The 27,893-nt window shown below is 43.2% G+C and overlaps 1 protein-coding gene across 2 annotated transcripts in view; it reads right to left on the minus strand.

The window, feature by feature from the left end:
• Window positions 1-27,893, minus strand: part of PHC3 (polyhomeotic homolog 3) — a 100,608-nt gene that overhangs the window by 14,846 nt on the left and 57,869 nt on the right. For both annotated transcript variants that reach the window (XM_026650191.2, XM_026650192.1), the window contains exons 7-12: window positions 20,896-21,136; window positions 18,528-19,402; window positions 12,916-13,066; window positions 10,489-10,742; window positions 9,343-9,502; window positions 1,775-1,889 (exon numbers count right to left, since the gene is read on the minus strand). In XM_026650191.2, the coding sequence (XP_026505976.1) occupies window positions 1,775-1,889; window positions 9,343-9,502; window positions 10,489-10,742; window positions 12,916-13,066; window positions 18,528-19,402; window positions 20,896-21,136 (1,796 nt within the window). The remainder of the gene's footprint in view (window positions 1-1,774; window positions 1,890-9,342; window positions 9,503-10,488; window positions 10,743-12,915; window positions 13,067-18,527; window positions 19,403-20,895; window positions 21,137-27,893) is intronic.

A 27,893-nucleotide genomic window follows, 5' to 3' on the forward strand; every position in this document is an offset into this window, starting at 1 on the left:
AGCTCTGGGCTGAGGCAGGGGGTTGGGAGTGGGGATGGAGAGTGAGGGCTCCGGCTGGGGGTGCGGGTGTGGAGCCAGGGATGAGGGATTTGGGGTGCAGGAGGGTGCTCCGTGCTGTGGCTGAGGGGTTTGGAGTGTGGGAGTGGGCTCCGGGCTGGGGCAGGGGCGCGGGGAGGTGAGGGCTCCAGCTGGGGGTGCGGTCTCTGGGGATGAGGGATTTGGGGGTACAAGAGGGTGCTCTGGGCTGGGATCGAGGGGTTCAGAGGGCAGGAGGGGGATCAGAGCTGGGACAGGGGCTCAGGGTTGGGGGTGCAAGCTTACCTCAGGTGGCTCCCGGTCAGCGGCGCAGCGGGGTTAAGGCAGACTCCCTGCCTGTCCTGGCTCCGCGCTGCACCCTGGAAGTGGCAAGCAGGTCTGGCTCCTGGGTTGGGGAGCCAGGAGGCTCCGAGCACTGCTCTTGCCCGCAGGCACCCCACCCCCCGCCCCCCGCAGCTCCCATTGGCCGCAGTTCCTGGCCAATGGGAGTGCGGAGCCAGTGCTTGGGGTGAGAGCAGTGCACGGAGCCCTGTGGGCCCCCCCAACCTTGGAGCCAGACCTGCTGGCTGCTTCTGGTGTGCAGCGCGGTGCCAGCACAGGAAGGGACTAGCCTGTCTTAGCCCCGCAGCACCGCTGACTGGACTTTTAACAGCCCGGTCAGCAGTGCTGACTGGAGCCGTCAGGGTCTCTTTTCGACTGGATGTTCTGGTCGAAAACCGGACACCTGGCATCCCTATTTAGATTCCTCTGTGCCTGGAATCCTGAATCCACCAGAAATCAAAAAGAGTTTAAGTTCTAGGAAAAGCAGAGTCACCAAATCTCATCTCTCCTTGGATCTATAGTACCTCTGTCTAGCCTTGAGTTTAATAGATTCTGTCGATTTACTCAACTAATTTGTGACAAAAACGGTCTGACTTTTTTGACTCATGATGATCTCATTCAGTCTTCAACAATTTCAAAAGAAGATCAAATTGGAGAAAAATTACACATACTTTTCTGTCCGTGGATAAATCATGTTTTCCTCTCTATGCTCTGGAATTAATGAAAGCAGTTCTATGAAAACTTACAGTACAATGAATTTAGCTTGCTTTTTCATTTTAAATTAAAACTGGTTTTAAACATTCAAACCAGCAAAAAAAACACAAGATAAAACTTCCACAGCAAAAGACCACTAAAAGATTAATACCTCTAGCTAATTAAGTGTAACAGTGTATCTGTAGACTTCAATATTAAATTTCTACCCCAGCAGCACTGACTGAAGAGCTCACAAATAAAAGTTTGATTTTTAAAAAAAAACAAAGTCAAATATAATCAGACCAGAGAAGGACCTGAAACCACCTGTTTACTTAATTAACAAAGTAACTGCTGTGCAGCTTCGTTTATTTGGAGCATCAGAGCAGCTTTGGAAAACACCAACTTAACTATACTTGCTCATTACATTTTTTATTTCTCTTTTATGTATGTAAGTAAAGACTATTCCCACTCAGTCTAATAAACCTCTTAAGCCCTACCTATTCTGTGCAGCATTTCAGCTATGCCAGAACACATCACTCTGTTTTCTGAATTGCTTTTTAGTATATTACACTGTATCCCCTCATCACTGTAGATTGTAAAATCTTTGGGGCAAAGACCCTGTTATTTAGCATGGATGGTTTAACTATTTTTCAGGGCCATATACAATTTTAGTGTTATATCCTGATTAATAAATAAATACATTAATAATAATAATGCAGAATACCTTTTGGCACAGGACATGGAGCAGAATCGCTTTGACCGTAGGAACTTATTAGCATATCCCATTTTTCCACAAAACTCACACTTCAGGAGATCATTTTCCATTTCATCTAGTCCCTCTAAAGAAAGGAGTGACACACACAAGAAGTCAGTTTGAACAATTTAAATATGATGCCATTTAGTTTCTCATCTCTTAAGGAGGCACAAAGTAAAATTCAAATATCAATATCAACACATTTAACTGAAGGCCTTTAGGAAGGTAAACAGACAATTGATGCCAAACCAGTAGATTATACAAATCATTGTTTGACCAGAGTGAAGTGTTAATTAATTTATCTAACGAATTTAGCCTCTTTTGTTTTGTTTCATTTCATAAGCAGGTAATGTCCTCAAATTTAATCAACCTTTTTGTCCCCTTCTATGAACTGATCATAAACAGTTCACTGTGAGCATTTGACAATCCATATTCAAAAGTTAAGCTCTGTTGCTTAGCTGTAATATGTCACATCATTACATAGTACTATTTCTCTTCCCTGAATGGATGAGAATAACTCTTATAATTAGGTGGAGGATTGAGGAAGCCACTGAAGCACTGAATCTAATCTATGGAACAGATAGCAATTTAAGAAGAGAATAAGCCTACAGGAAGGGAATTAATATTATTAAGGCAGGGGTCGGCAACGTTCGGCACGCGGCTCGCCAGGGTAAGCACCCTGGCGGGCCGGGCCAGTTTTATTTACCTGCTGACGCGGCAGGTTCGGCCGATCGCGGCCCCCACTGGCCGCGGTTCGCCGTCCCGGGCCAATGGGGGCGGCGAGAAGCAGCGCGGGCGAGCGATGTGCTGGCCGCAGCTTCTCGCCGCCCCCATTGGCCCGGGACAGCGAACCGCGGCCAGTGGGGGCCGCGATCGGCCGAACCTGCCGCGTCAGCAGGTAAATAAAACTGGCCCGGCCCGCCAGGGTGCTTACCTTCGCGAGCCGCGTGCCGAACGTTGCCGACCTCTGTATTAAGGTATTTTCCTTTTTAAGCCCCACAGGCCATGCCCAAGCCAGGATTCCTAGAAATATTAGGCTACTGTAAGATGTATTGCCTATGTTTAGTTTATTTTTCCCTTTCAGATTGCATAATGTAGTGACATATGTGATCAAATCTTTGTCAGCTCATTTGATTGTCTTTGTGCTCTGACAAGTGGTTCGGGAAATCCTGTTCTCTCCTGTATTAAGCAGCGTTCCCATCTTATATAAAATATACTTCATTTACTGTTTTAATAATAATATTACTTCACATATTTTGTCACCATAGTTATTAATGCACACTGATCACCACACTCAGTGATATAATTATATGTGAATGCATGGTCCTAGTTAAAAAGGGACTGGTCAGAGCCGCTGAAGATTTAAACATTTTCCAGTACTATACTTTGATTAATTTCAAGAGCAAATTTTCCAATTTACTGACACACAAGAAAACTTAAGGCATTGTACCTAACCATATCATATAACCCACAGAAATTATCCTTCAGCTTCCAGCCCTCTCACCTAGAAAACTTAACTCCCCAAAATATTATAAGAGAAATCAAACTTTAAATCGTGCCTGGAAAGTTAACAAATCCAGGTTCTGCTGGAACCAGGAGGGAAGCAAATTCCAAAGATGAGGACCTGTCATGCTTTAGACACTGCTAGGTCGACCTAGCTACTGCCTCTTAAGGGGGTGGGCTTACTTACGTGATGAAAAAATCCCTTCCATTGCTGTAGCAAGTGTCTACACTATAGTGCTGCTGCAGCTGTGCTGCTGTAGCCCTTGTAGTGCAGACATACCTAATGATGCAGTGACATCTGCCTGCTTTTGCAGCATTGGAAACTGCTTTTAGAGGTGCAATCTGCCACATTCATCTCAATGGATGCTAACTTGGATGCCAGTGAAAATATTCTAAATGTCACATTGTTGTTAACTTCAGAGCATGTAAGAAAGGAGAGGGGCTGATCATATTATGGAGAACTGAACAATCTACTTTGACAGTTTATTTTGGTGTACCTTCTTCCCACTCCCAACTGAAGAGGAGCACAGCAGGGCCTCTGAGCCCCTCAAGGGGGAGCCAAGCTCAGGAAGCCCAGCAAGGCACACAAGCCTTATTGAGGGGAAAATAAGCCTGAGAAGCACAGTAGATCATGTGTTGTGCAAATGGGTGTTTCCAAGTCCCACTGAAGAGGAGCCAAGACCAACAAACACAGATGGCATGCCCGGTCATATTTTGAACATCTGCACAATGTACTGTGAGCAGCATCTTACATGGGTGAAGCCGGAAAGAGTACCACCAGCTTTTTTCCCCCACTCCCTTCCAATCTGACCCCTGGCCTCAGACAAATTATCCTCATGCACAATTATTGAAATATAACACTACTGGTGCTAATGATCAGGAGACCAAATTTAGCATTTATATTCTGCATGCATTCATGTGAGTAAAGCTCAACAGCTTACAAAACGGGTGCAAGCATGTTCAAAACAAATTCATTTTAAAATGCAAGTGAACATATAAAGAGGGGGGTTTTGTTTTAGTTTCTGGGTCGTCCGCCCCAGTATTTAGCTATTTTCCCCCCAAATCAGGCAATTCACTGACTACATCTTACTTCTTGCTCTTTTCATTCATATTTAGCGACACAACATTTCCAGTTTGCAACCACGGTTGCTATTTTTTTGGTTCTAGACTGTTCATGGAACTCGAATACTGGCTAATAAAGACTCTGGTATGGTAGTTTAACACAAAGATCAGGAATCTGAACCTTTGATATTCTGACTCGGTTATATTTACTCATCAAGAATCATGCCCAACACTCTGCTGCATTGTCAATAGGATAGCAAACTGGAAAGCACTACTTCAACAAGAAGAAATCAAACAATGCTGAATAGATTAATGTGGGGGGGAAAACGTTGAAGTCCCAGGATCCTAATATATTATTAAAGCTAAACTCATCTTAAGAATGAAAATATTACCATGTTATGTACCAGTTTTATAAACCCGTACAGAATTACAACTGCAGTAACAATGGAGAAAGGACCTCAATCTCATCTGCTTAAAAACTGCAAAATGCATCAGATCTCATCAACTTTGCAACTGAAGTAATGAAAACCTCGCAAATGTACCCTTAAAATCAATCTCTCTTCCTACAGGAAAAAGGAATATACTGATACAATTCAATCTACAAGCTCCCTGCAAAAAGACGACGACTGCTGGGAAAATGGGTAAAAAAGAAACTGTTCTTTTGCATATGAAGCACTTCTTCCTTTTACCCACATCTTAGCTGTTGAATGATGGGAAAAGGGATTAAATTATTTGATCTTGGTGTTTCTGAATGGCTCTCAATGCTGTGTAAACGTTTCCTGGCTCATCAACTGAATAACTGCAGAATGTTTACGATACAACAACCAACTGTCAAAAATGAAACTACAAATGGTAAACAACAATGCAAATGTTTGAACAGTGCTGTAAAACAGATACAGACGCTCCCCGACTTACGCAAGTGTTCCGTTCCGGAACACCTTGCGTAACTCAAATTTTGCGTAAGTCGGAAACATATACCCGACCATTACGCAAACCCTCCCCCTCCCCCCCCCAAAAAAACCCCCAAAACTATTTCTAGTTTACGGAACTTTTTCCGTAAGTGTGGATTTGCATAAGTCAGGATTGCGTAACCCGGGGGGCGTCTGTAAACTGTCTGCTTGACATCTGCTCAGGAACAAATGCTATTGTTAAGGCTAAGATTTAGTCACGGAATCCATGACTTCCAGCAACCTCCGTGACTTCAGTGGCCGGGAGCTGAAGAGTCCCCCGCCTCCCATGGACTGGGAGTTGTGGGGTACCCCTGCCACCTCTGGCAGCCCCACAGCTCTGGCCGCCACAGGCGGTGGGGGGAACCCCCGAGCTCCCAGCTGCCAGGGGAACCCTTGAGCTCCCGGCTGCAGCAAGCCCCTGGAGCTGCAAGCGGTGGGGGTACCCCACAGCTCCTGGTCCCCTCAGGCAGCGGGGGACCCCAGGAGCTGCAGGTGGCAGGGATATCCCACAGCCCCCAGCTGCTGCAAGAGGCTCCTAGCCCCTGCGCAGCTGCCCTGTTTCAGGCGGTGTGGGGACCCGCAGATCCCCATTTTGTCCCAGATATTTTTCGTAAAATCACAGACAAGTCACGGCTTCCATGAATTTTTCTCTTTTGCCCGTGACCTTTTACTAAAAATATCCGTGACAAAACCTTAGCCTTACTTATTGTTAGTACACAAAGAACCCTAGAGAGAGTCCTGTGAAAAATGAAACAGACTGTATTCAGTGTAACTACCAAATTTAAGATGACTTGCTAATTACTCCACAGAAACTGCAAACACGCTAAAGCATACATCAAAAGAAAGTAAAAGTCATGAATATTTTAAAAATATCTCACATGAAGTAAAAAATTAGTACCGGTAATTACCAATGAGTCAGGTAATTGCCATCTTGATAGTCTAATAGCTTAATATAAATCAAGAAGTAGAGCTCTCCACACACAAACGTAAGGTAGGAGATTTACAAAGCTGTTGCAAGGTAAGTTTTGTCATTAATTTGTCTAGAAGGGTATTGTATACAGTATTGTTAAATTAACAAAAAAAGGCACAAGTAACAGAACTTACCACATATACAACAACTTTGAAAGCCTCCTGCCTCTCTTATGCTGTCCATGTCATCAGACTGTACTTCCTACTGGAAGAATCAGTAAAATGGCAGCTCTCACTGAGAGACATCGGCACCATTCACAATTATGAAGACAATAAAACAATGATAGATATTTCTAAAAGCTTTTGTAAAATATTCTGTCAGTTATCGTCTTTTCCTTTACCATACTCCATATCCCTCAAAGGTTAAGCAACATGCAAGCCAAGGAGTTAAGTCACTTTCTCAGGGAAAAAGACAGGACTCTGAAGAATCTTGCCTACATATGATACAGAAAGGCCAGGGGCTCAAATCTCATTGGTTGTACACATTATAGAGTACAGAATGTTCCATTGATGACTACCAAATAGCTGAACATGGTGAAATTTCTGTGTTTTTTAATTTTTATTTTTAAAATATGTAGGAAATGTAATTTAAAAAACAGCATTAAAAGAATGTTAAGGCTTCAAAGTGAAGTCCTCAAACATCAGGAAATTACTAAGTTAAGGCTGTCCTTGAAAAATGCAAAAAGGTTTTGGAGGACTTTTATGAGCCATATCGGCAATTGTGATCTCTCAATCAGCTCTCAAGTCAGAAAACCCTGAACTGGAAGCTTAAAATAAATTTTGTATTTAATTTGTAGATACCATCTCATGTGTTTTGACTTGCAATAGGACTGCAAACTACTATATCTCATTTCAATAAAGTGTTTCCAAGATAAATAAGTTATCATAGACTCATAGACTTTAAGGTCAGAAGGGACCAATATGGTCATCTAGTCTGATCTCCCGCATGATGCAGGCCACAAAAGCTGACCCCCCCACTTTCCCTTAACTCTGCTGTTGAAGTCTCCAGATCGTGATCTAAAGACTTCAAGTTGCAGAGAATCTTCCAGCTTGCGACCCCTGCCCTATGCTGCGGAGGAAGGCGAAAAACCTCCAGGGCCACTGCCAATCTACCCTGGAGGAAAATTCCTTCCCGACCCCAAATATGGCGATCAGCAGAACCCCGAGCATACAGGCAAGATTCTCTAGCCAGACCCTCATTTTACCAGCGATGGCTGTTATTGCCTAATTGACTAAAATCACGTTATCCCATCAAACCATTCCCTCCATAAACTTATCTAGCCTAATCTTGAAGCCAGAGAGGTCTTTCGCCCCCACCGTTTCCCTCGGAAGGCTGTTCCAAAATTTCACCCCTCTGACGGTTAGAAACCTTCAATGTGTGTCTGTTCCAATGTGTTACTGAAATGAACTACTAAGATGAGAATTTACATCCAATTTGAACCTCAAGGCATCTGGCCCCAAATATCATTTGAGCTGTAACCTGAATCTCAGCTTTAAATAAAAATCCAGTAGTGATTAAATTTTCTATTATTATATCACCATCAACAAATATTACTCTTAGCTCCAGAACTGTTAGAAACACTATGCTTTTTCCCTCCCCAAACACCTGCAATTCTCCTCTCTTAAGCAGTGGCAAACCATGATAGTAAAAACAATGTTCCAGAAGTTAATAATTAAATAAGTTGAATTTTGAGCTTGTTTGACATTGAGATATACTATAAATACAGTATGTTTTCCCATCACTTCTATATCAGTTTCACTAGTGGGAGAACCACAGATATGAACAATTCTAATTGCTATAGAGGTCTCTGACGCCCTTATGAGGAAAGATTAGAAAAATATGTACAGCTTGGCTAACTAACAACTCATCTGGGGCAGAGGAGAGGACAAGGTAGCAATATACGGATATTGAAGGACAGAAAGGAATTATGGTACAAGGAGGTATAAACTAGAAGCTGAGCTGGAAAATTAAGAAAATCATAGGCTGAGTACCAAAAACAACTTCCTGACAGCGTCAACTATATTAGACTGTGGAAGAGACCCCAAGAGGAGATGGTGGAATTTGGGACTTTAAAATTAGACTGAAAATATATTAGAAAATGCAAAGCAGAGAATAATATACCATTGACTGGCACCTGGACTAGGAGGTCTAAATCTCTTCTCTCTCTATCATCTATGATGCTATCCATACTAGGGCTTGAAGACAGAATGTTGATAAATTGGAGAGGGTTCAGAGAAGAGCGACAAGATTGGTTAAAGGATTGGAAAACATGCCTCAGTGATAAACTAAATAGACTGAACACCAGGAATCTAACAAAGAGAAGGCTCAAGGCTGACTTAATCACAGGCTACAAATACCTACCATGGGCAACAAATATTTGATAATGGGATCCTCAGTGTAGCAGACATAGGTGTAACAGGATCAAATGGTGGGAAGTTGAAGCTATAGAAATTCAGACCGGAAATAAGGCAGCAATTTTTAACAGTGAGGGTTATTAATCATCAGAGTAATTTAACCAGGGCTGTAGTAGATTCAGTCTTGATTTAAAATTTGCCAGTGATGGAGAATGTTTTTCTAAAAGATATGCTCTAATTCAAATAGCGGTTATTTTGTGGAAGTTTTATGGTTTGTGTTATGAAGGTCAGACTAGATGACCACAGTGGTCCCGTCTGGCCTTTGAATCTGTGAACCATGGTAGTAAAATAATTCATATTAAAAAAATGTTTGCTAACCAGGGTTCTAACAAAATTGTCTGTAACTGTTTTGCAATGGAGCTATTGTCAGCATGGTTTCTTTTTTGAGAACTGTGCTAGCCCAAGCTATGCTATACTACTTAGGTAAGTCAATGGCAAAGTTTTTATAAAACAGTGTGCATCCATACTGAACACCATTATAATCTGTGTTTGGCTATAACTGTTTGAAAATAATTTCAAATATGATCACTAGATATAGTGTCGAAAGGATCTAAGATAGAGAAACAGTCCAGATGTACAGACTTCAGTCAATGCTATGGCATTGACTGGAGTAATGTGTATTAAATTAAATCTACAAACCTTCAGTAATGATGTCCTCTATCTCTGTGTCTGAGGAGTTCTCTGCATGTTTTGTATTGTTCTGCGGCTCTGACTCAACACACATGACACTCATGACCTGACCCTCGATTAGGAGCCTTTTTTTTGCAGGTTGCTCAACCAGCAGAGATGAACGACTTACCTATTATAATAAAGGCAGAGCAGTATGAAACAACAATTAGAAAAAAATGGCACATGGTATTTAGCACTTGTAGCTGTGCCACTACAACAGTGTTTGCATTCTTTATCCTGTTCATTGTTATGATACATAGAGCCACACATTTACACATCATTTTATAGACAAATAAAATGACAGGTTCCTGCCCTTCAGATCTTACAATCAAAACTAGACTTAACACAGGAAGACACTATAGTAAGCAAAGGGAGATGAGGAAGATGAATGAGAGCATGAGAGTTATCCAGTAAAGTGATTAGCAGTGCAGAAAACATTACACTTTTCAAAACTACAGACCCAGTAGTCTGGAACTGGCCATTTCTGGCTTTGAAAGTTTCCATTGGTTAGCAACAATCTGCTCTTACAGGGCCAACTCCTGTCAGTGTTTTGTCAGTGACTTCAATGGGATCAAAGTTTGTCCAACACATCTTAACACCAAAGTCATAGTATATGCAGAGCACCATCTCAGATATCTACACTGAGTAATTTTTCTATAAGATGGATAAAAGTAAAACTAAATATTAGAAACAATAATACTAAAACAATTTCATCTCACTATACACATCTCCTCACAAAAAACATATATACTTTTTAATAGCCCTTTCCCTCCCCCGCTCCAGAAAAATTCTCTGCTATGGTTCTATTAAAAACTAGTAACCTGCCATTCAATTATACACCTGGATGAAAAAAGTAGCATGAATCTGAACTATACACTTAAGATAAACCCGATTCACATATGCTGTAATACATGTAAATATGCATATAACATATGCATATATAAAATATGCTGTAACAAATTGGCTATAAAACAGAAGGAAAAGAAGGTCAATCCCAAAATTCTGAAAAGTTATTCAGAATATAAAGAACTTAACTATATAATAGCCACAAATAACTAAACCAGATTTGTTTGCCTTTTAAAACATATGTTAATAGCTTTTAACTTTTACACTTACAGGAAATGGCTCTAAACCCTCCTGAATCACAAAGCCCTCAATAACATGGGTCAAGATCTGTGGTTTAACGATAGCCTGTGGAGGTTTGTTTTCTAGGCTAGGAATGCTATTAGGCATTGATGTGATGTTACTCCTTGTGGCAGCTGCTGGAAGCAAAAGAGGAGGTGGTGGAATAGAGGCATGTGAAGGGTCTGATGGAGATTTAATTACTGAGGCACTGACTGATGATGCCATTGCAGGAAGTCCCATTTGTTCTGGAAAAAATAATTTAAAATAATATATTATACTTTTAATCACTGTGTCCAGATATTTTCAAAGAGTTATAGAAAGCAGAGATGGAAAACATCTACATTACTGCATTCATGGTCTTGTCAATGAAGATTTTTTTCTCCTATAGTTTATATTATAAACTTTAAATTATACCAATGATAGGACAACTTTACTTTCCGTGGAACAGTCTTCCAAGGAAAGGAAAGTTATCCTAATAGCCTGCACCATTAGGACATTTTTCCTGAGATTCAACCTAAATTTCCCTTTGCTCAGTATCTCCTAGCTATACTCACCCTTGTCCACAACAAACATCTTTCAAATATGTGTATCATATAGCCCTTAGCCATCCATCTAGATTATAAATCCACAAGGCAAGAACAGAGACCAACATTTAAAACTTGGGAGTCTAAAACTGGGCTCCTAAAACCATATTTAAGCACTTCAACAGAAATGGCCTGATTTCCAGTGGTGGTGAGCAAACGCTGTTCCCACTGAGCTGCAAATTCATAAACACATTAGAAAGTCAGGCCACTTCTATTTAGGTGCCCAAATATGGATACAGGAGCCCAACTGTAGGCACCCAGATTTGAAAATTTTGGTCTGTGTCTCCTAGTGGCCATGTAAGATGTCATGCATGCTTATGGTATATAAATAAATCCACTATTATTATTCTAATCTTCATCTCAGCAGGTTAATTATTTGTTACAGTGCATCAAGAATATTCACTTCTTATCTCTTATTTTATATAAAAAACCCCAAAACTAACTCAAAACCAACAAGGTGTGCATATGCCTTAAACTGAAAAACCACAAGTATATTGCTGTTTCCTTTGTCCTTCCATGCCGTGGTCCCTCTTTACTTGTTGTCACCCTCACTTGCTAACTCCCTTATAAATTCAGAGGGGTAATGGTTCCCTTGCCAGATACTTCTTCTAATCTTTCCAGCCCAAGAAGCTGATTGGACTGATACAAATCTCTTAAGAGGACTTAATTAAAATAGTAGAATAACTTGCAGTTAAACAGACTTGTAAATGTGTGATATATATTTGGATTTTTAATTTACTCTGTGTTTAGAATAAAAGTGTTTGCTCTAAAGTTTCTCATCAAAACAAATGAAGGCCTGGGATAAGATAGGAGTAAAGTATACTTGTACGTGATGTTGGCTAGTATTTACTTTTGACTAAGTATATACAGTAACTGATCCTGATATCAGTCAGCATTCTCTCCTGGCATGTGAATGCAATAAATAAATCCTGTCTTGCTATCTGAGGGAAGAGACTTTCTTATGCCTTCTTCTCCCTGTTCTATTCCAGGACCTGATCCTACAATGTGCTGAGCACCTCCTGTGATGTTCAAAATGCTCTGAACTCTCCCTGATTTAGAAAGGAATTGAGGGTACTCGGCACCTCATAGGAGTACTTATCTATCTGCAGGATCAGGCCCTAGTGCAACAGACAAAGTAAATTCTCTATAATTAAACTAAATAAATTATTTACTGGTTGCTTTTGTCTCACAATACACCATTCTCATGGCCTACCAAAAAATGAAGTGAACTGGAATAATTACAATGCAGCTGATATCCATATAGCATTTTCCAACTAGAGACCTTGATCCTGTAAGAAGATCAGCTTGTATGATCAGGGCTGCAGTGTTTTGGGGGCAGTTCACAAACCAATGAAGATTGCTATTGTTATTAATTAATTAATTGTGGTAGTGCCTGTGGGCCCCAATCAAGATAGGTGTTCCATTTGCTAGGTGCTATACAAGCACATATGGAAGCAGAGTCGCTGCCACAAAGACCTTGTGTCTAAGAGGTCAAATGATATACAAGCTGCAAGTCATTTATCTTTTTGTTTTTAATATAAAAATCAATTAAAATTAATCAAAAAACATATTCTCACTATATAAATAGCTTTCTTACTATTAAATAATTTTTCATATATTTCTTTATAACTGAATACATCATTCTACCATCCTGCTTGCTAGTATATTTCATGAAGCTTCATTAACTTGGAGAACTATCCCATTAAACCATAAAAACAGGTGAAAGTCACATACTTTTGCTTTAAACATTTCAAGCTAGGAAAAGTACCTGATCAGAAAGAGATTCAGGCAGAAAAGCTGACCTAATTCCACCAGTCTCTGCATTTGCGCTCACCTGTCAAAGGCGCCTCTGAAGCAAGCTCCTCGCCATTCCCTAAGGTTATGACTGGTGGAGACAAGGTTGGTGGGGTAGGGGTTCTAACCATACGGACGCATTCAGACTCCTCTGGCATCTCTTCCTCACACACGTTCTCCACTTGGTAAATCTGCATTGAACAGATCATTGCTTTAAGAAAGATTTCCATTCTACCATAACACCCCAAAACAGATACATGAATGTAATCTTGACAAATTGCCAATTTATTTTTAAAAATATATTATCACCTGTTAATAATATAATTCAATTTTTCCACACTACAGACACCCCTCAGCCCCATCTATCCATGATTGGATTCTGATGACATAGTAATAATGAGAACAAAACTACAGCATTTGTAATATCAGCCAAATTCTAAGACGTGTACCATTCTCTTCACAGACAGGTGGTCCCGAGAACTTAACTGGCCCTCCCCATCTCTAATCTCTCTAGTCTTCCATGTTTTATTATAGATATTTAAAGACTACCACTAGATTTAAGCAATAAAACAGAATAGCCATCTCATGAGGACATGGATTGAAGTCGCAACACTTTACATTATAAGATCCCTATTTTCATTTGTTTATAACTTTGCCAAACTAATTGTTTCAGCTGAAATTTAATGTGCCAGGCGTGTCTGCCTCAGACCAAATGTTTTTGGAAACTTTCAGCAAACACTGTTCACCTATTTCTCAGAATGAGTTTAAGGGAAAATGCAATGTTTTGCCCGTGTTAAAAGAAAATCTTACAACTGTTTCATTGAGAAGTTCTAGCATCCCCATGCTTTGGACCAGAAGTACTTGAAATTTGGAGGCGGGGTCACCCAGGAATGAGGGACATGACTTTTACCATCCTCATGAAAATCCACCCAAATTTGGTCAAGTTATAAACTTCTGAAAATTGCAGTTCGCACATGACCAGTGGAGATTTGTTAGAGTTAGGCAGCTAAATTCTCTGAAGATTCTGTCTGTACTGAGCATGCTCCATCCTGGGTCTGCAGCGTCTGAGTGAGACCTTCCCATCAATTTCTCCTCCCAGCTGTTGGGGCACCGGGCACAAGAACAGAGAGCAGGATAACTCTCTCTCCTGTGCTCACAATGCTCGCCCTGCTGGCGTTCAGGATGCATAGAAAAGGAGGGGTCCTATGGGAAAAACGTGAGATCATTCCATTAAAGACTATCACACAAAGGGGTCAAATTAAAGGTGGCACAGGCAACCTTAATTCTGCCATTTTCTAACTTTTGAGTATTTGACTTTGCAAACTTAACATTCTTTTAATGTCATTTTTTTGGATACAATTTTAGGTAGAGTTTACAAATTATACCTTTTCATTAAACATACAGAGATTCACAGTATCCCATAAAAAAGGCTTCATGTTCATAGGGGAAGTTATACTTTACAATTAGTATTTCTGAACTGAGAGCAAGAATCACTTCAGTTTGGAGTCTTTAATGTACAAGATCTCCAAAGTTATGTGCAAACACCAGAGTGCTTTCCTTTTCATACAGCTGCATACTACAGTAAGCAAAACAAGGATTTCAAGAGAACATGCCAAGTTTATCAGCTAAAGTTGTTATAAATGATTTTCTCCAAAACTATAATGGAAATTGAAGTGATTTACTGATTTACTGACAGTCAGCAGATATGGGAGTTCAACACCAAGCTGTCAAGAGACACCTTGCTTCCATCCGCGGGCCTTGTCCCTGCCTAAACTAACAGGGGACTGGGATTAACATTATCTTCCAAATGCATATGAAACAATAACTACAGTAGTGTTTTCCTCAGTTGGGTGACAGCCTGAAACAAAGCCTCTGAAATTCCCCTGCCCCATTAATCTCATTGGTGTGTTATGTCTAAAGCCTAATGATGATGATGCTTTAAATGTCAGTATTAGCTATTTCACAACTGATCATTTTAGTAGATGGTGAGAGTGAAGATCATGAGGGTAGAATTGAGAGTTGCTGCAGAGATGAAAATCCAGAAGGCAGAAAGAGACGGAGTTGCAGATGGAGAAGAGAGAAAGAACAAAACAAACAAACAAAAAAACCCAGGAGGATAGAGAAGATAGAGAAACAAAAAGGAAGGAACACTGGTAGTCCTGAATACATAATACTGAATACATAATAAATAATGATAATTGGTGGACCTCCTCAGTCCTAAAAGTTTAATGCTATATATAAAGGTCATATTCTACACTTGCTCTTTGTGCAAACCTTCCATTTACATCAAGGAGTTCCACTAATGGCAGTATACAGTCCTAAATGTATACTCTGGCCCACAGATTATAATTAAAAATAGAATTCAGCCCTCCCCATGGAAGGAGTCTGATGCCCCCGTTCTGGCTTCAGGAATATTAAGCACGGTCATACAGACAGATAATAGTCCTTTTCCACATAAAAGGTCTGTAAGAAAAATGCATATAGTTTCCAAATATTTGTGGGCAGGGAAGAGGGAAAGAATTTAGACAAAGTTCACGGTATAAATAATACATGTCTGAATACATCAGAATAAAAGATCAGAAGCAAATAATACATAATCTTGTTCACATTACAGTTAGGACTGTCGATTAATCGCAGTTAACTCACGCAATTAACTCAAAAAAATGAATCACGATTAATCGGACTGTTAAACAATAGAACACCAATTGACATTTATTAAATATTTTTGGATGTTTTTCTACGTTTTCAAATATATTGATTTCTATTACAACACAGAAAACAAAGTGTACAGTACTCACTTTATATTATTTTTATTTCAAATATTTGCACTGTAAAAATGATAAACAAAAGAAATAGTATTTTTCAATTCACCTCATACAAGTACTGTAGTGGAATCTCTTTCTCGTGAAAGTGTAACTTACAAATGTAGATTTTTTTCGTTATTGAGCAGAACCTGTCATCAGCATGGACGCATGTCCTCTGGAATGATGGTTGAAGCATCAAGGGACATATGAATCTTTGCATGTAAAGCACATCTGGCATGTAAATATCTTGCGACGCTGGCTACAAAAGTGACATGTCAATGCCTGTTCTCACTTTCAGGTGACATGTAAACAAGAAGCGGGCAGCAAATTGTAACTAAACTTGTTTGTCTGAGCGATAGGCTGAAGTGGGACTGAGTGGACTTGTAGGCTCTAAAGTTTTACATTGTTTTATTTTTGAATGGAGGTTTTTTTGGTACATAATTCTACATTTGTAAGTTCAACTTTCATGATAAAGAGTTTGCACTACAGTACTTGTATTAGATGAACTGAAAAATACTATTTCTTTTGTTTATCATTTTTACAGTGCAAATATTTGAAATAAAAATAATATAAAGTGAGTACTGTACACTTTGTTTTCTGTGTTGTAATAGAAATCAATATATTTGAAAACGTAGAAAAACATCCAAAAATATTTAATAAATGTCAATTGGTGTTCTATTGTTTAACAGTCCGATTAATCGTGATTCATTTTTTTGAGTTAATTGCGTGAGTTTTTCTTTTGTTTTTTACAGTGCAAATATTTGTAATAAAAACTAAATATAAAGTGAGCACTGTACACTTTGTATTCTGTGTTGTAACTGAAATGAATATATTTGAAAATGTAGAAAACATCCAAAAATATTTAAATAAATGGTAGTCTTTTATTGTTTAACAGTGCAATTAATTTTTTTAAATCGCTTGACAGCCCTAATTACAGTAGCACTAATCCTCTTTGGAAATGTACTTTGGAACAGATACAGTTAAATTGCTGGCCCATCAGAACTCAAGCTGTGATGGATACAAGAGACCCCTACTGAAAAACAGCTGGTCAGAGAATAGGAAGCTGGTGCGGGGACAGAGGTGGGACATCTTATTTTTGTTATGTATATTGAAATCTAATCTTGTACAATCCAAAGAAATTAAACACAATTCTGGTTCAAGTCAAATATTTTTCACAAGCTCATTGGGGATGATCCCAGGTGGCTGGCTGGCTGAACAGTGACTTATAACTCTGCCTCTCTTACACATAATATTTAAAAGGTAATGAAGATTGTCACAGTGTTTCCCTTATGTATTTTCACCATTTGTTTCAAGTCTAAATAAGCTTAGGAACATTATTTATCTAATAAACCTTCTTTAAATTATCCTCCCTCCTACACCATTATATGAGCATAGAGGGCTTATTTATTTTCCTTATGTGTACTGGTAAGCATAGATGTTTGACTTGACTTCCATTCTTAGTTTTTCACCTTTGATGCTCTTTTTGGTGTAAATCCTCACCTGTTTAATATTTCTAAGGATACCAGTTTGAAACATAACACCACCCTCTCAATATTTAATAGATGGACACATGTAACACCACAAAGAACATATAGTGTGTGAAGAAATAAATGTATTTATGAATAAATAAGAAAAGATGCCTGAATGAAAAAGAATATTTTGTAGGTGTGAATGAGTGAAAAATCAATGGAAATGCATGGGTGGATAGTAAGTGAGTGAATGAGCAAGTGTTTTAATTATGATAGCAGTAGGAGCTGTCAAGTAGGCGCACATCAGGAAAACCAGATGACAAAGGCTCTAATCCAGCAAAACACTTAGGCATGGTCTTATCTTTAAACATGTGAGTAATTCCACTGTCTTCAATGGGACTACTCATGCTTACTGTTAAGCACATTCTTAAGTGCTTTGCTGAATCAAGCTCAAAATGAGTGAGCCACAACTGAAAACAACAACTAAAAAATAATAAGAGCTAAGACTAGCAAAGAACTACTTGGTTAGGGCAGTGGCTGTAAACACAAAGGGGGCATAAACATTCCCTAAATCTCTCTTGGTGGAGAGGCTTTTCAGTTACACTACCAACTGAACTATCCAAAATTCAGTTACTCATAACTTCCTCTTATGTTCCCTGAAAATTCCCAAAGCCTTGATTAGACAAATCTATTTGAATATTTAAAATTGCACTGTACTTAATATAGAGGGCCAAGATTTCATAGTCCAGAGGGGAACTTTCCACTGGCATAAACCTGGTGGAGGCAGCTCTTGCACCAACTGTTCCTCACCCTCGCATAAGGGGAAGAAGGGATTATGTTAATGACATTCCACGGGTATGGTGGAGCTACTGATTCCCTGAGGGACTTTATGTCAGTGGTGTAAGTTACAGCTGCTCCTGTGCAGTTCTCGGTGTCCCTCCACCTCCTTCAAATGCACTCAAGTGGAATTTGGGGTAGGATGGAGAATATGCCCCAAAAGGCTGTATGGCATTTGGCTCGTATTCCTGGACTTCTCTCAATTTTCACTTGGTTTTGAAGAACAACAAAACATTTTCTTCAAAGGATACAGTTTCAAAATGGAAAAGTCAGTTCTGCAAAGATAGTAATATTACTTGCTTATCCAGCAATAAAATGAGTGTCAGACTGGGAGCCGGCTTTTCAACACATCACTTTGTTCAGATGCCATGCAGCAATGCCAGTTTTACCAAACCTGTAAATGATTTTGAGAACAGATTCTTCTTTCCTTACACACACAAGAGATTTGTGTCATCTACGGTCGTAATAGAATGTTGTTGGAGAAAGGGTTTTTCACTTTTAGTTAAATATCCAAACCAAAAAGAAAATTTCTGAGGGCTTACCACAGGGGTTTCAACAGGTACCGATGGTTGTACTTGAAGGTTTACTGCAACAGTCTGTGGTGGCGGAAGAGTCTGAAATGGCAGCTGGACCAAAGCTTCTGCAGCAGGAAGCTCCTCCTCAGAAACCAAAGTATTTTGCACCAAAACCTGGCCCTGGGATAGAATTTCAGGCTGCATTTGTAAAGATTGCACAGACTGCAAGGGCAGTTGTTGAATCTGAGTTGGAGATGTTGACAGCTGTGGAGGGGTTGCAATTGGGATTGGCACAGACTGTAAGGTTGGATATTGCTGGTGTGGTGTTGGAGACACTGTCTGCTGGCCCGGGGACATCAAGTTCGGCTGATCTACTGGTCCAATGTGTACTACTGGGGAAGGTGGAACTGTAAGATGGGATGGAAGATTAAGCTGTTGTGCTACTGGTCGTAGTTGACTAGTAGTGGGCTGCTGTGGGTTCTGCTCCGACTGTAGAGCTGATGGCATAAGAGGATGTGGTTGTGACTGAATAAGTGCTTGTGGATGAATTATTATGGTGGGCGACTGACTAGGTGAGTGAGCAGGTGTAGGAGACACCACTACTGACTGCTGAGCTGACGAGGATGGAGTAGGAGATATTGTTAAAGGAGGAGGATGGATGTGAACAGGTGAGCAATGTTGTGACTGGACACTATTGGGAACTGGAGGAAGACCATGGCTTTGGAGTGGAACATAGTGTTGTGATGGAGGTGGTTCCTGATTAAGAGGAGTCTGAAGTGTGATTGGCTGAACTTGCTGCTGTTGTAATATGAGCTGATGATGGGAAATCTTTGGAGGTGGTGAATGAAGAGGTATCTGCTGATGTTTTATTAGAGAATGAGGTTGAATTGCAGAATATGAAGCTGTGAGGGGGAAAAAATGACAATTAGTATTTGTTTACTTAAGTTCAAAGAACATTACAATAAATGTTTAAATGAGGAAAATTTTCACATCAGATGACTAAAGTCAACACAGAACTTGACCAAGCCTTTCAGACGAGCACAACTTAGAAATGCCTTAGAAAATACCCTCTTCAACCATATACAGTGTCTCAAATATAACACATGAATGGAATGCATTTATTTTGGTAAATTCCAAAGTGAAATACAGCATTGAACAATTAAACAAAACATGCTTGTTTTAGATACATAAATGCTTCTAGAGAAAGACATCTATCTTTCTGCCACCAGTTCTAAGACTATTGTTAATAAGACTTCTTTTAGTTAAAAAAATACTACCCTCAACTTTGAAAAGAATGGCATTTGCCTGCTTTAAAATAGTTATAATATAAAAGAGGTAAGTACTTTAGAGTCAATAAGGTTGGATTAAAATTTCTAATTCTATGTCGGCAGTGCAATTTAAAAATATTTTTTTAAAATAATGGGCTCAAAAAGTTTTAAATTAGAACATTTAGACTGAACCTGTAAAAACTAAGTGCCTAAAGTTATGCAACTAATAAATAATTAGGAACCTAAAAAGTGGTCTCATTTTCAGAGATATACTTCCCTTCCTCCCAAAGGAGCCAGTGACTCCTTGTCATAACTGCCTATAATGGGAAATTGAAATACCTGAGATTTTCCTCTGGGGCATACCCTTCCTTTTCTCCATCCCTCTTCCCAGCCCTACCTGTTTTCTCTTTCATTTGAAAAATAATTATCATTTGATAGCTATTTTTTTTTTTTTAAAGTAGGGGATGGATTACTTTCCTGATTGACAACAATGGGGGTCAAAAATTCAAGAGCTGTCTGCCTTGCAGTCTCTCTCTCTCTCGAGAAGCCTGAAATTAAGCAGATCTGGCTCACCTGCCCTACTCAGCCCACTTACCATGGCAAAATTTCTACTCTTTGAACCAGCAGGAATTATTAAATTATGCAATAGCCAACCTAAGTGCATAGTCTTAGCTTGGTTAATCTCATCCTCTAGCTCCCCACTTTTTTTCCTTTTGTTTGTCACACTCATTTTCTTGACTTCTTGTAAACCAGGGAGAGGTCTACCTATGAAGTTTATGCACTGTTGAGCACAATGGTGTCCTGATCATGACTGGGCCTTTGGGTGCTAATGCAACAGAAATATCGTAACTATCACCACTCTGGTCAACACACAGACACACATACACACACACACACACACACACTCCTTTTGGAATTCTTTTCTCTCTCTCCTGCCCTTCTCTGTGAAGGCATAGAGAATTCTAAGATACAAATATTTTAAGCACCACTGAAAATAATTATTTATTTCCAAATGATTTAAGACCTCAAACATTCAATGAATATTTGAGGCATTAGAAACTTGTTTGTGGGCTATAAATGACAGGATCAACTTTAACAACCTTTTTAAAGCTAAAGATTCATCGCACCTGGTGCTATTAACTGATGTATACTTGATGTCCGTGTGACAGATGTACTTCGACATTCAGACGTTGGGCTCTCTCCTTTTCTGTTGCTGTCTGGAGAATCCGGTTGGCTGGCCTTGGTACCAGTTACAGTTTTATTAGTACATAGAGCCAATGACTGAGCTTGACTACTGCTCTTTGGTGGGCCATTCTGTGAACTACACAATACGCCCAACTTCTGACTGCGCAATGTTAAGTTCTGAACCTGAGAAAAGAACCAAATATGAAAAGTATAGATAGAAATCTAATACATTAAAGACAAAGACAATAATAATTATTGACTTTATATGATGCATTTCATCAAATGATACCAAGATATCTGTAAAAAAAATAAATAAATGAACTACACAAGTTAGTATCAAGGTATTTTACAAATCCCATAATTTCAAGTAAGTAAAAAAACCCCGGTTACCTACCTTTTTGTAACTGTTGTTCTTCGAGATGAGTTGTTCACGTCCATTACACATTAGGTGTGCGTGCGCCGCGTGCACGGACGTCGGAAACTTTTCCCCTTAGCAGCTCTCGTCGGGCCGGCAGGGGAGCCCCGCCAGAGTGGCGCCTCATGCTGGTGCATATATATCCCTGCCAACCCAACCCCCCTTCGGTTGGTTCTTGCTGGAGACTCCGACAGAGGGGAAGGAGGGTGGGAAGTGTAATGGACGTGAACAACAGATCTTGAAGAACAGTTACAAAAAGATAGGTAACCGTTTTTTCTTCTTTGAGTGATTGTTCACGTCCATTACACATTAGGTGACTCACAAGCTTACCATAGGAGGAGGGTAGGAGTCATGGAACAATTGATTGAAGAACAGCCCTGCCGACTGCCACGTCCTCTCTGGCCTGTTGATGGACTGCATAGTGGGCTGTGAATGTGTGCACCGACGACCAGGTGGCTGCTTTACAGATCTCCTGGAGTGGAACCTGCACCAGGAAAGCTGCTGAGGACGCTTGAGCCCTAGTCGAGGGAGCCGTGATCGCCGGGGCCGGCACCTTGGCGAGTTCATAGCACGTGCGGATGTAATCTACAATCCAGGACAATATCCGCTGCGCCGAGACGGAGTCCTTTCATTCTCTCCGCAATGGCAACGAACAACTGTGTCGACTTGCGGAAAGGTCTAGTTCGCTCCAGATAGAATGCCAGGGCCCTGTGGACATCCAGAGTATGTAGGCTACGGTGACTCGGGTCCGTGTGTGGTTTGGGAAAGAACACTGGCAAACAAATGTCCTGTCCCATATGAAATTGCGAGACTACTTTAGGGAGGAATTTAGGGTGTGGCCTAAGTTGCACTTTGTCCTTATAAAAAACTATATAAGGGGGCTCCAAGGTGAGGGCCCTCAACTCGGACACCCTCCTTGCGGACGTAATGGCCACCAAAAACGCTACCTTCCAGGAGAGATGAGTGGAAGAGCAAGAGGCTAGGGGCTCGAAAGGGGGTCCCATGAGCTTGGTCAGGACCAGGTTAAGGTTCCAGGGAGGGACCAGAGGGCGTGAGTAGGGAAACACCCTCTCCAGCCCCTTGAGAAACCGGGCTACCATGGGGTTGGAAAACACAGAATGCCCCGACTCCCCTGGGTGGAACGCCGAAATGGTGGCCAGATGCACTCTAATTGAGGAGGGGGCGAGACCTTGATGTTTAAGGTGCAGCAGGTATTCCAGGATAACTGGAACGGAGGCCTGAAGCGGCTGTATATGCTTTGGTTCACACCAGCAGGAGAACCTCTTCCACTTAGGGAGGTGTGTCGACCTAGTGGAACGTTTCCTACTGCCGAGGAGAATTTGTCACACCTGAAGAGAGCACTGGCTCTCCATCGCGTTCAACCACAGAGTTTCCATGCCATGAGATGCAGAGACTGCAGGTTCGGGTGGGGCAGGCGCCCACAGTCCTGCGTGATGAGATCTTGGTGCAGGGGCAGGGCAATCGGGTTGGCTATTGACAGCTCCGGCAAAGTCGTAAACCAATGTTGGTGGGGCCAAGTTGGGGCGATGAGAATCATCACCGCCTTGTCTCTGCGAACTTTGAGGAGAACTCTGTGGATGAGCGGGAGCGGTGGAAAGGCATACTTCAGGCTCCTGCTCCAAGGGATCGCAAAGGCATCTGCAACCGAGCCCGGACTGTGGTTTTGGAAAGAGCAAAACTGCGGGCATTGACTGTTGTCCCTGGTGGCAAAGAGGTCCATTTGGGGAAATCCCCACTTCTGGAAGATCAACTGCAAGACATCTGGTCGCATCGACCATTTGTGCATGCGGTACGACCTGCTGAGGTGGTCCACCAGCTCATTCCGCTCCCCCGGAAGGTATGACGCTACGAGGTATACTGAGCGGGCTATACAAAAGTCCCATAGGAGAAGGGGAGAGGATCGGGCTCCACCCTGCTTGTTTATGTAGAACATGGCGGTGGTGTTGTCTGTCAGAACTGTCATGCTGTGACCTTCTAAAGCAGCGTGAAAGGTTTGGCAGGCTAGGCGAACCGCCCTGAGCTCCTTCACATTGATGTGGAGCAACATTTCGTCCTTGGACCACAAGCCTTGCGTCCGTAGGTCCCCCAAGTGCGCTCCCCAGCTGAGGTCTGACGTGTCTGTTACCAGCGTCAGTGTGGGTTGCAGTGCGGCGAAGGGGATCCCTTCGCAAACTACCTGCTGGTTGAGCCACCAACGCAGGGAGTCCAACACCTGGGCAGGGATTGTCACTACAAGGTAGATATGACCAGGCTAGCCACAATTGCAAAGTCCTGAGCAGCAGTCGAGTGTGTTTGACTATGTGGGTACACGCCACCATGTGTCCTAGGAGCTGCAGGCAGCATCTGGCCGTGGTTGTGGGGAACCTCAGCATTGAGTCTATGGCACGCTGGATGGCCAGAAATCTGGATTCTGGGAGGCTCGCTCGTGCCTGTACAAATCCAGGACTGCCCCAATGAACTCCAGCCTTTGCGTAGGTATCAAGGAGGACTTGGGCACGTTGACTAGAAGGCCTAGCCTGCGGAATATGTCCAGTGCCACCGCCACATGGGAACGGACTTCCTCCTCGGACCGACCCGCGAGAAGCCAGTCGTCTAGGTACGGGTATACTCGAATTCTCCTTTTTCGTAGAAAGGCTGCCACTACTGACATGCATTTTGTGAACACGTGGGGGGCTGCCGCCAGGCCGAAGAGTAGACCCGTAAACTGGTAATGGTGCTGGGTTATGGTGAACCGCAGGAACCGCCGGTGAGCGGGATGAATAGCGACGTGAAAGTACGCATCTTTTATGTCGAGGGCAGCGTACCAATCCCCCGGATCCAGGGACAGAATAATAGTGCCTAGGGAGACCATGCGGAAGCGGACCTTGACTGAGAATTTGTTGAGTCCGCGCAGGTCTAAAGTGGGTCAAAGACCCCCCATTGCTTTGGGAATAAGAAAATAACGGGAGTAAACCCTTTCCCCCTTAGATCCCGAGGGACCTCTTCTACTGCCCCCGCCTCGAGGAGCGTCTGTACCTCCTGCATAAGGAGTTGCTCATGAGAGGGGTCCCTGAAGAGGGACGGGGAAAGGGGGTGGGAGGGAGGGAAGGAGGAGAACTGAAGCATGTATCCCACTTGTACCGTGCGTAAGACCCAACGGTCTGATGTTATACAGGACCACGCATGGTAGAAGCGGGACAAGCGGTTCAGGAAACATAGGGAAAGATCCGGTAACTCGCTGGGTACACTGTCCTCGAGCGCACCTTCAAAACCCTTGCTTGTTGCTGGGTTGCGGCTTTCCCTGGCCCTGGCCTTGGTTAGGCGTGTTGTTCCGCCTCCGCCTGTTGTCTCTGCCTCTCCTACGATATGGCTCCTGCCTAGGGCGGGGCTGGTATTGTCTTTGCTGAGGCGGCTGGGACTTGAAGGGCTTCCTCTGCGTCCCCGGGGTGTGCATTCCCAATGACTTGAGGGTTGCCCGGGAGTCTTTGAGGCTATGCAGCCTGCCATCCGTTTGGTCCGAAAAGAGACCAGACCCTTTGAAGGGGAGGTCCTGAAGGGTATTCTGGACCTCTGGCGGAAGGCCTGAAGCCTGCAGCCACGCTGAGTGCCTCATCATCACACCTGAGGCGATTGTTCTGGCTGCTGCATCCGCCGAGTCGAGAGAGGCCTGCAGAGAAGTCTTGGCTACCACCTTTCCTTCATCCACGAGGGCCGCAAACTCAGGCTAAGAGCCCTGGGGCAAGGAGGCTTTAAATTTGGAAACTGCCGTCCAAGAATTAAAATTGTGTCTGTTCAGGATCGCCTGCTGGTTCGAGATCCTCAATTGGAGGCCCCCAGAGGAATAGACCTTCTTGCCGAATAGGTCTAGATGTTTAGCCTCCTTGGCCTTAGGAGCCGGGGCTTGCTGATCATGTCGTTCCCGTTCATTGACTGCTGAGACGACCAGCGAACAGGGGGCCGGGTGACAAAAGAGGAAGTCGTATCCCTTGGAAGGGGCAAAGTACTTCCACTCTACGCCTTTTGCTGTTGGCGCGCTAGAGGCCGGGGTTTGCCAGACTGTCTTGTAGTTGGACTGGATTGTCTTTATGAGCGGGAGCGCAATTCTGGAGGGGCCCTCGGGGCTTAAGATGTCCACCATAGGATCCTCCTGCTCTACTGCTTCCTCCGCCTGTAGGCCCAAGTTCTGGGCTACCCTGCGGAGCAGCTCCTGGTGCGCTCTGTGGTCTATCGGAGAAGGCCCCGACACCGCGGCTTCATCTGGGGATGACGAAGAGGTGAGGGCCTTCTGCATCTCGTCTTCCAGCCTTTCTTGTCCTTCCTCGCATGCTGGGGGCTCCTCCGGGTCGTGCCTGCCTGCCTCTGGGACGGCACCGGGCTTGGTGCTGCTTCCGCTCTCCTGTGTTCCGGAGAAGTATCTGGTGGCCTGGATACCGTGGCCTCCTTGGGCGCGGAGGGGTGCCTGTGTGGGGACCGGGACCGATGCACCGAATAGCCGGATCTCGAGGCTGTGGAGGAGGGTCCCTGCTGTTGGTGATAGGCCCATGGTGTCCAAAAGGGCCACTGCCCCGGTGGGCCCCATTGAGGATACCACGGGGCTTGAGGCTCCTTGCTCGCCGGTGCCCTGCGAGCATAACTGGAGCAGCCTGAGTCCACCTCGGATTCCAAGAATGCCAACCTGGAAGGCCAAGGTGGTGCCGTAGAACGGTGCCGCCGGGGGACTGGAGAACGGCTCCTTGCCGACCGGGACCAGGACCAGTACTGATACTCCCGGGACCGGGATCGTTGGCTTCTGCTCGGGCCGGGGACTTCGATTTTGTGTCGCCTCGGAGCCAGCCCGGTGATGGCGCCAGGGAGCGGTGCCCTGGCAGGGCCGGTGCCATATGCTGGCTGGGATCAGGTACCCTCAAGTCCCGCTGGGTCAGGGGCAACTGGGAATCCGCAGAGGCTGAGCTCGACCAGGACTGACGCCGGAAGCGGTGCTGGGCTGGTGACCTCGATCGGCGCACCATTGCCGGCTTGCCTCTTGACGGCACGCTAGGAGACGGAGACAGAGGCTTCTCTTTGGCAGGGAGGGGGCTTGCCGCGAACAACTGAATGAGGTCCTTTGCCACCTCAAAGGTGTCTGGTGTGGAGGGCTGTTCTAGGAGCAACTCCAGCCCTTCCTCTGCTCTCAAGGCGCTTAGCCCGGGGCTCAACGGGCTCTTCAGCGATGGAGCCACCAGAGCTGGAGCATGCCCTGGGGCAATGCTTCCCTTTTGAGTGCTTATTTGCTTGGGCGGTGCCGGCTTCTTACGTGGGGAGCGCCCTCGGCTTGTAGGCTGGCCCTTCAACCGTACCGGTGAAGTCGAACGGTGCCGGGGTTTTTCTTGTTGCCTCGGTGTGGCATGCTTGTGGTGCCCCACCAGTGCCGGATTGCGAACTGACACAGGGGTACTCTGCACCGAGGACACCAGCGCCGAGGACAACGGAGACACAAGTCCTGGGGGTCACTAATTGGCATAGGCTTGCCGCACATGGCGCAAGCCTTAAAGCCTTGGGCCTGCGGTATGCCCCGCAGCCCAGGGCTGGTGCTGGAGACAACTTCCAACACCTAAACAAAGAAAGCTTAACTATCTATTATTAAGAAGTGCTAACTACTGATAACTACTAGCTACTGATAACTATGCTAAGGGACACCCGCAAGTGAGAGATAGAGAGCTGTTTCAACGCTGCCACAGATGGTAAGAAGGAACTGAAGGGGGGTCGGGTCAGTAGGGGTAAATATGCTCCAGCATGAGGCGCCACTCTGGCGGGGCTCCCCTGCCGGCCCGACGGCAGCCGCTAAGGGAAAAAGTTTCCGACGTCCGTGCACGCGACACGCGCACCTAATGTGTAATGGACGTGAACAATCACTCGAAGACGACTACCATTCAATTCAGCTTTAAACTGATGACAAAGGAAATATCTTCAAAGTGCTGATCTTTAAAAGCTTTATGGCAAAGGCCTCCATTCTTTCCAGTCTTTTGAAAAGAAACTGTAATGTTTGGAAAACAACTTTACTCTAATTTGATTTGGAGTCTGACAAATTGCTCCAAAATTGCTGTTTCTTTACAATTTAAAGAGATACATTACTGCATTTTCTTGATACTGTAACGATGCAATCACCAACTTGTGTATATTAAGAGAGGTTGTTTAACTTTAGTCAGGGTCCTGTGTCACACAACAAGACCATATTCTTCTGAAAGCACCCTTAAATTCTGTCATAATGAAATACCCTTTATTCCCACCCCAAACCACAATATACACAACTATGTCTCATGAAACATTAAATTAGTCAATGATTGTTGTCAAAATGATTATTTTTGACAATGGATTTTCTGTTACGTTCTCTAGGTAGCCCTGTCTCTGCACAGATCTCAGCTCCCACAATGTTATCCAGGCAATCCAGCTCAGAAGCTTTTTCTCTGCAATTCGTCCTGGAGAAGGGAGAGTTGGTAGCCAGCTTCAGTAGCTCACCTCTCCAACTCTCCAATTGTTAGTTGCTGT

This window comes from Terrapene carolina, unplaced genomic scaffold (assembly GCF_002925995.2).
Source record: "Terrapene carolina triunguis isolate 2854851 unplaced genomic scaffold, T_m_triunguis-2.0 Scaffold88, whole genome shotgun sequence".
In the NCBI taxonomy this organism is placed as follows: Eukaryota; Metazoa; Chordata; order Testudines; family Emydidae; genus Terrapene; species Terrapene triunguis.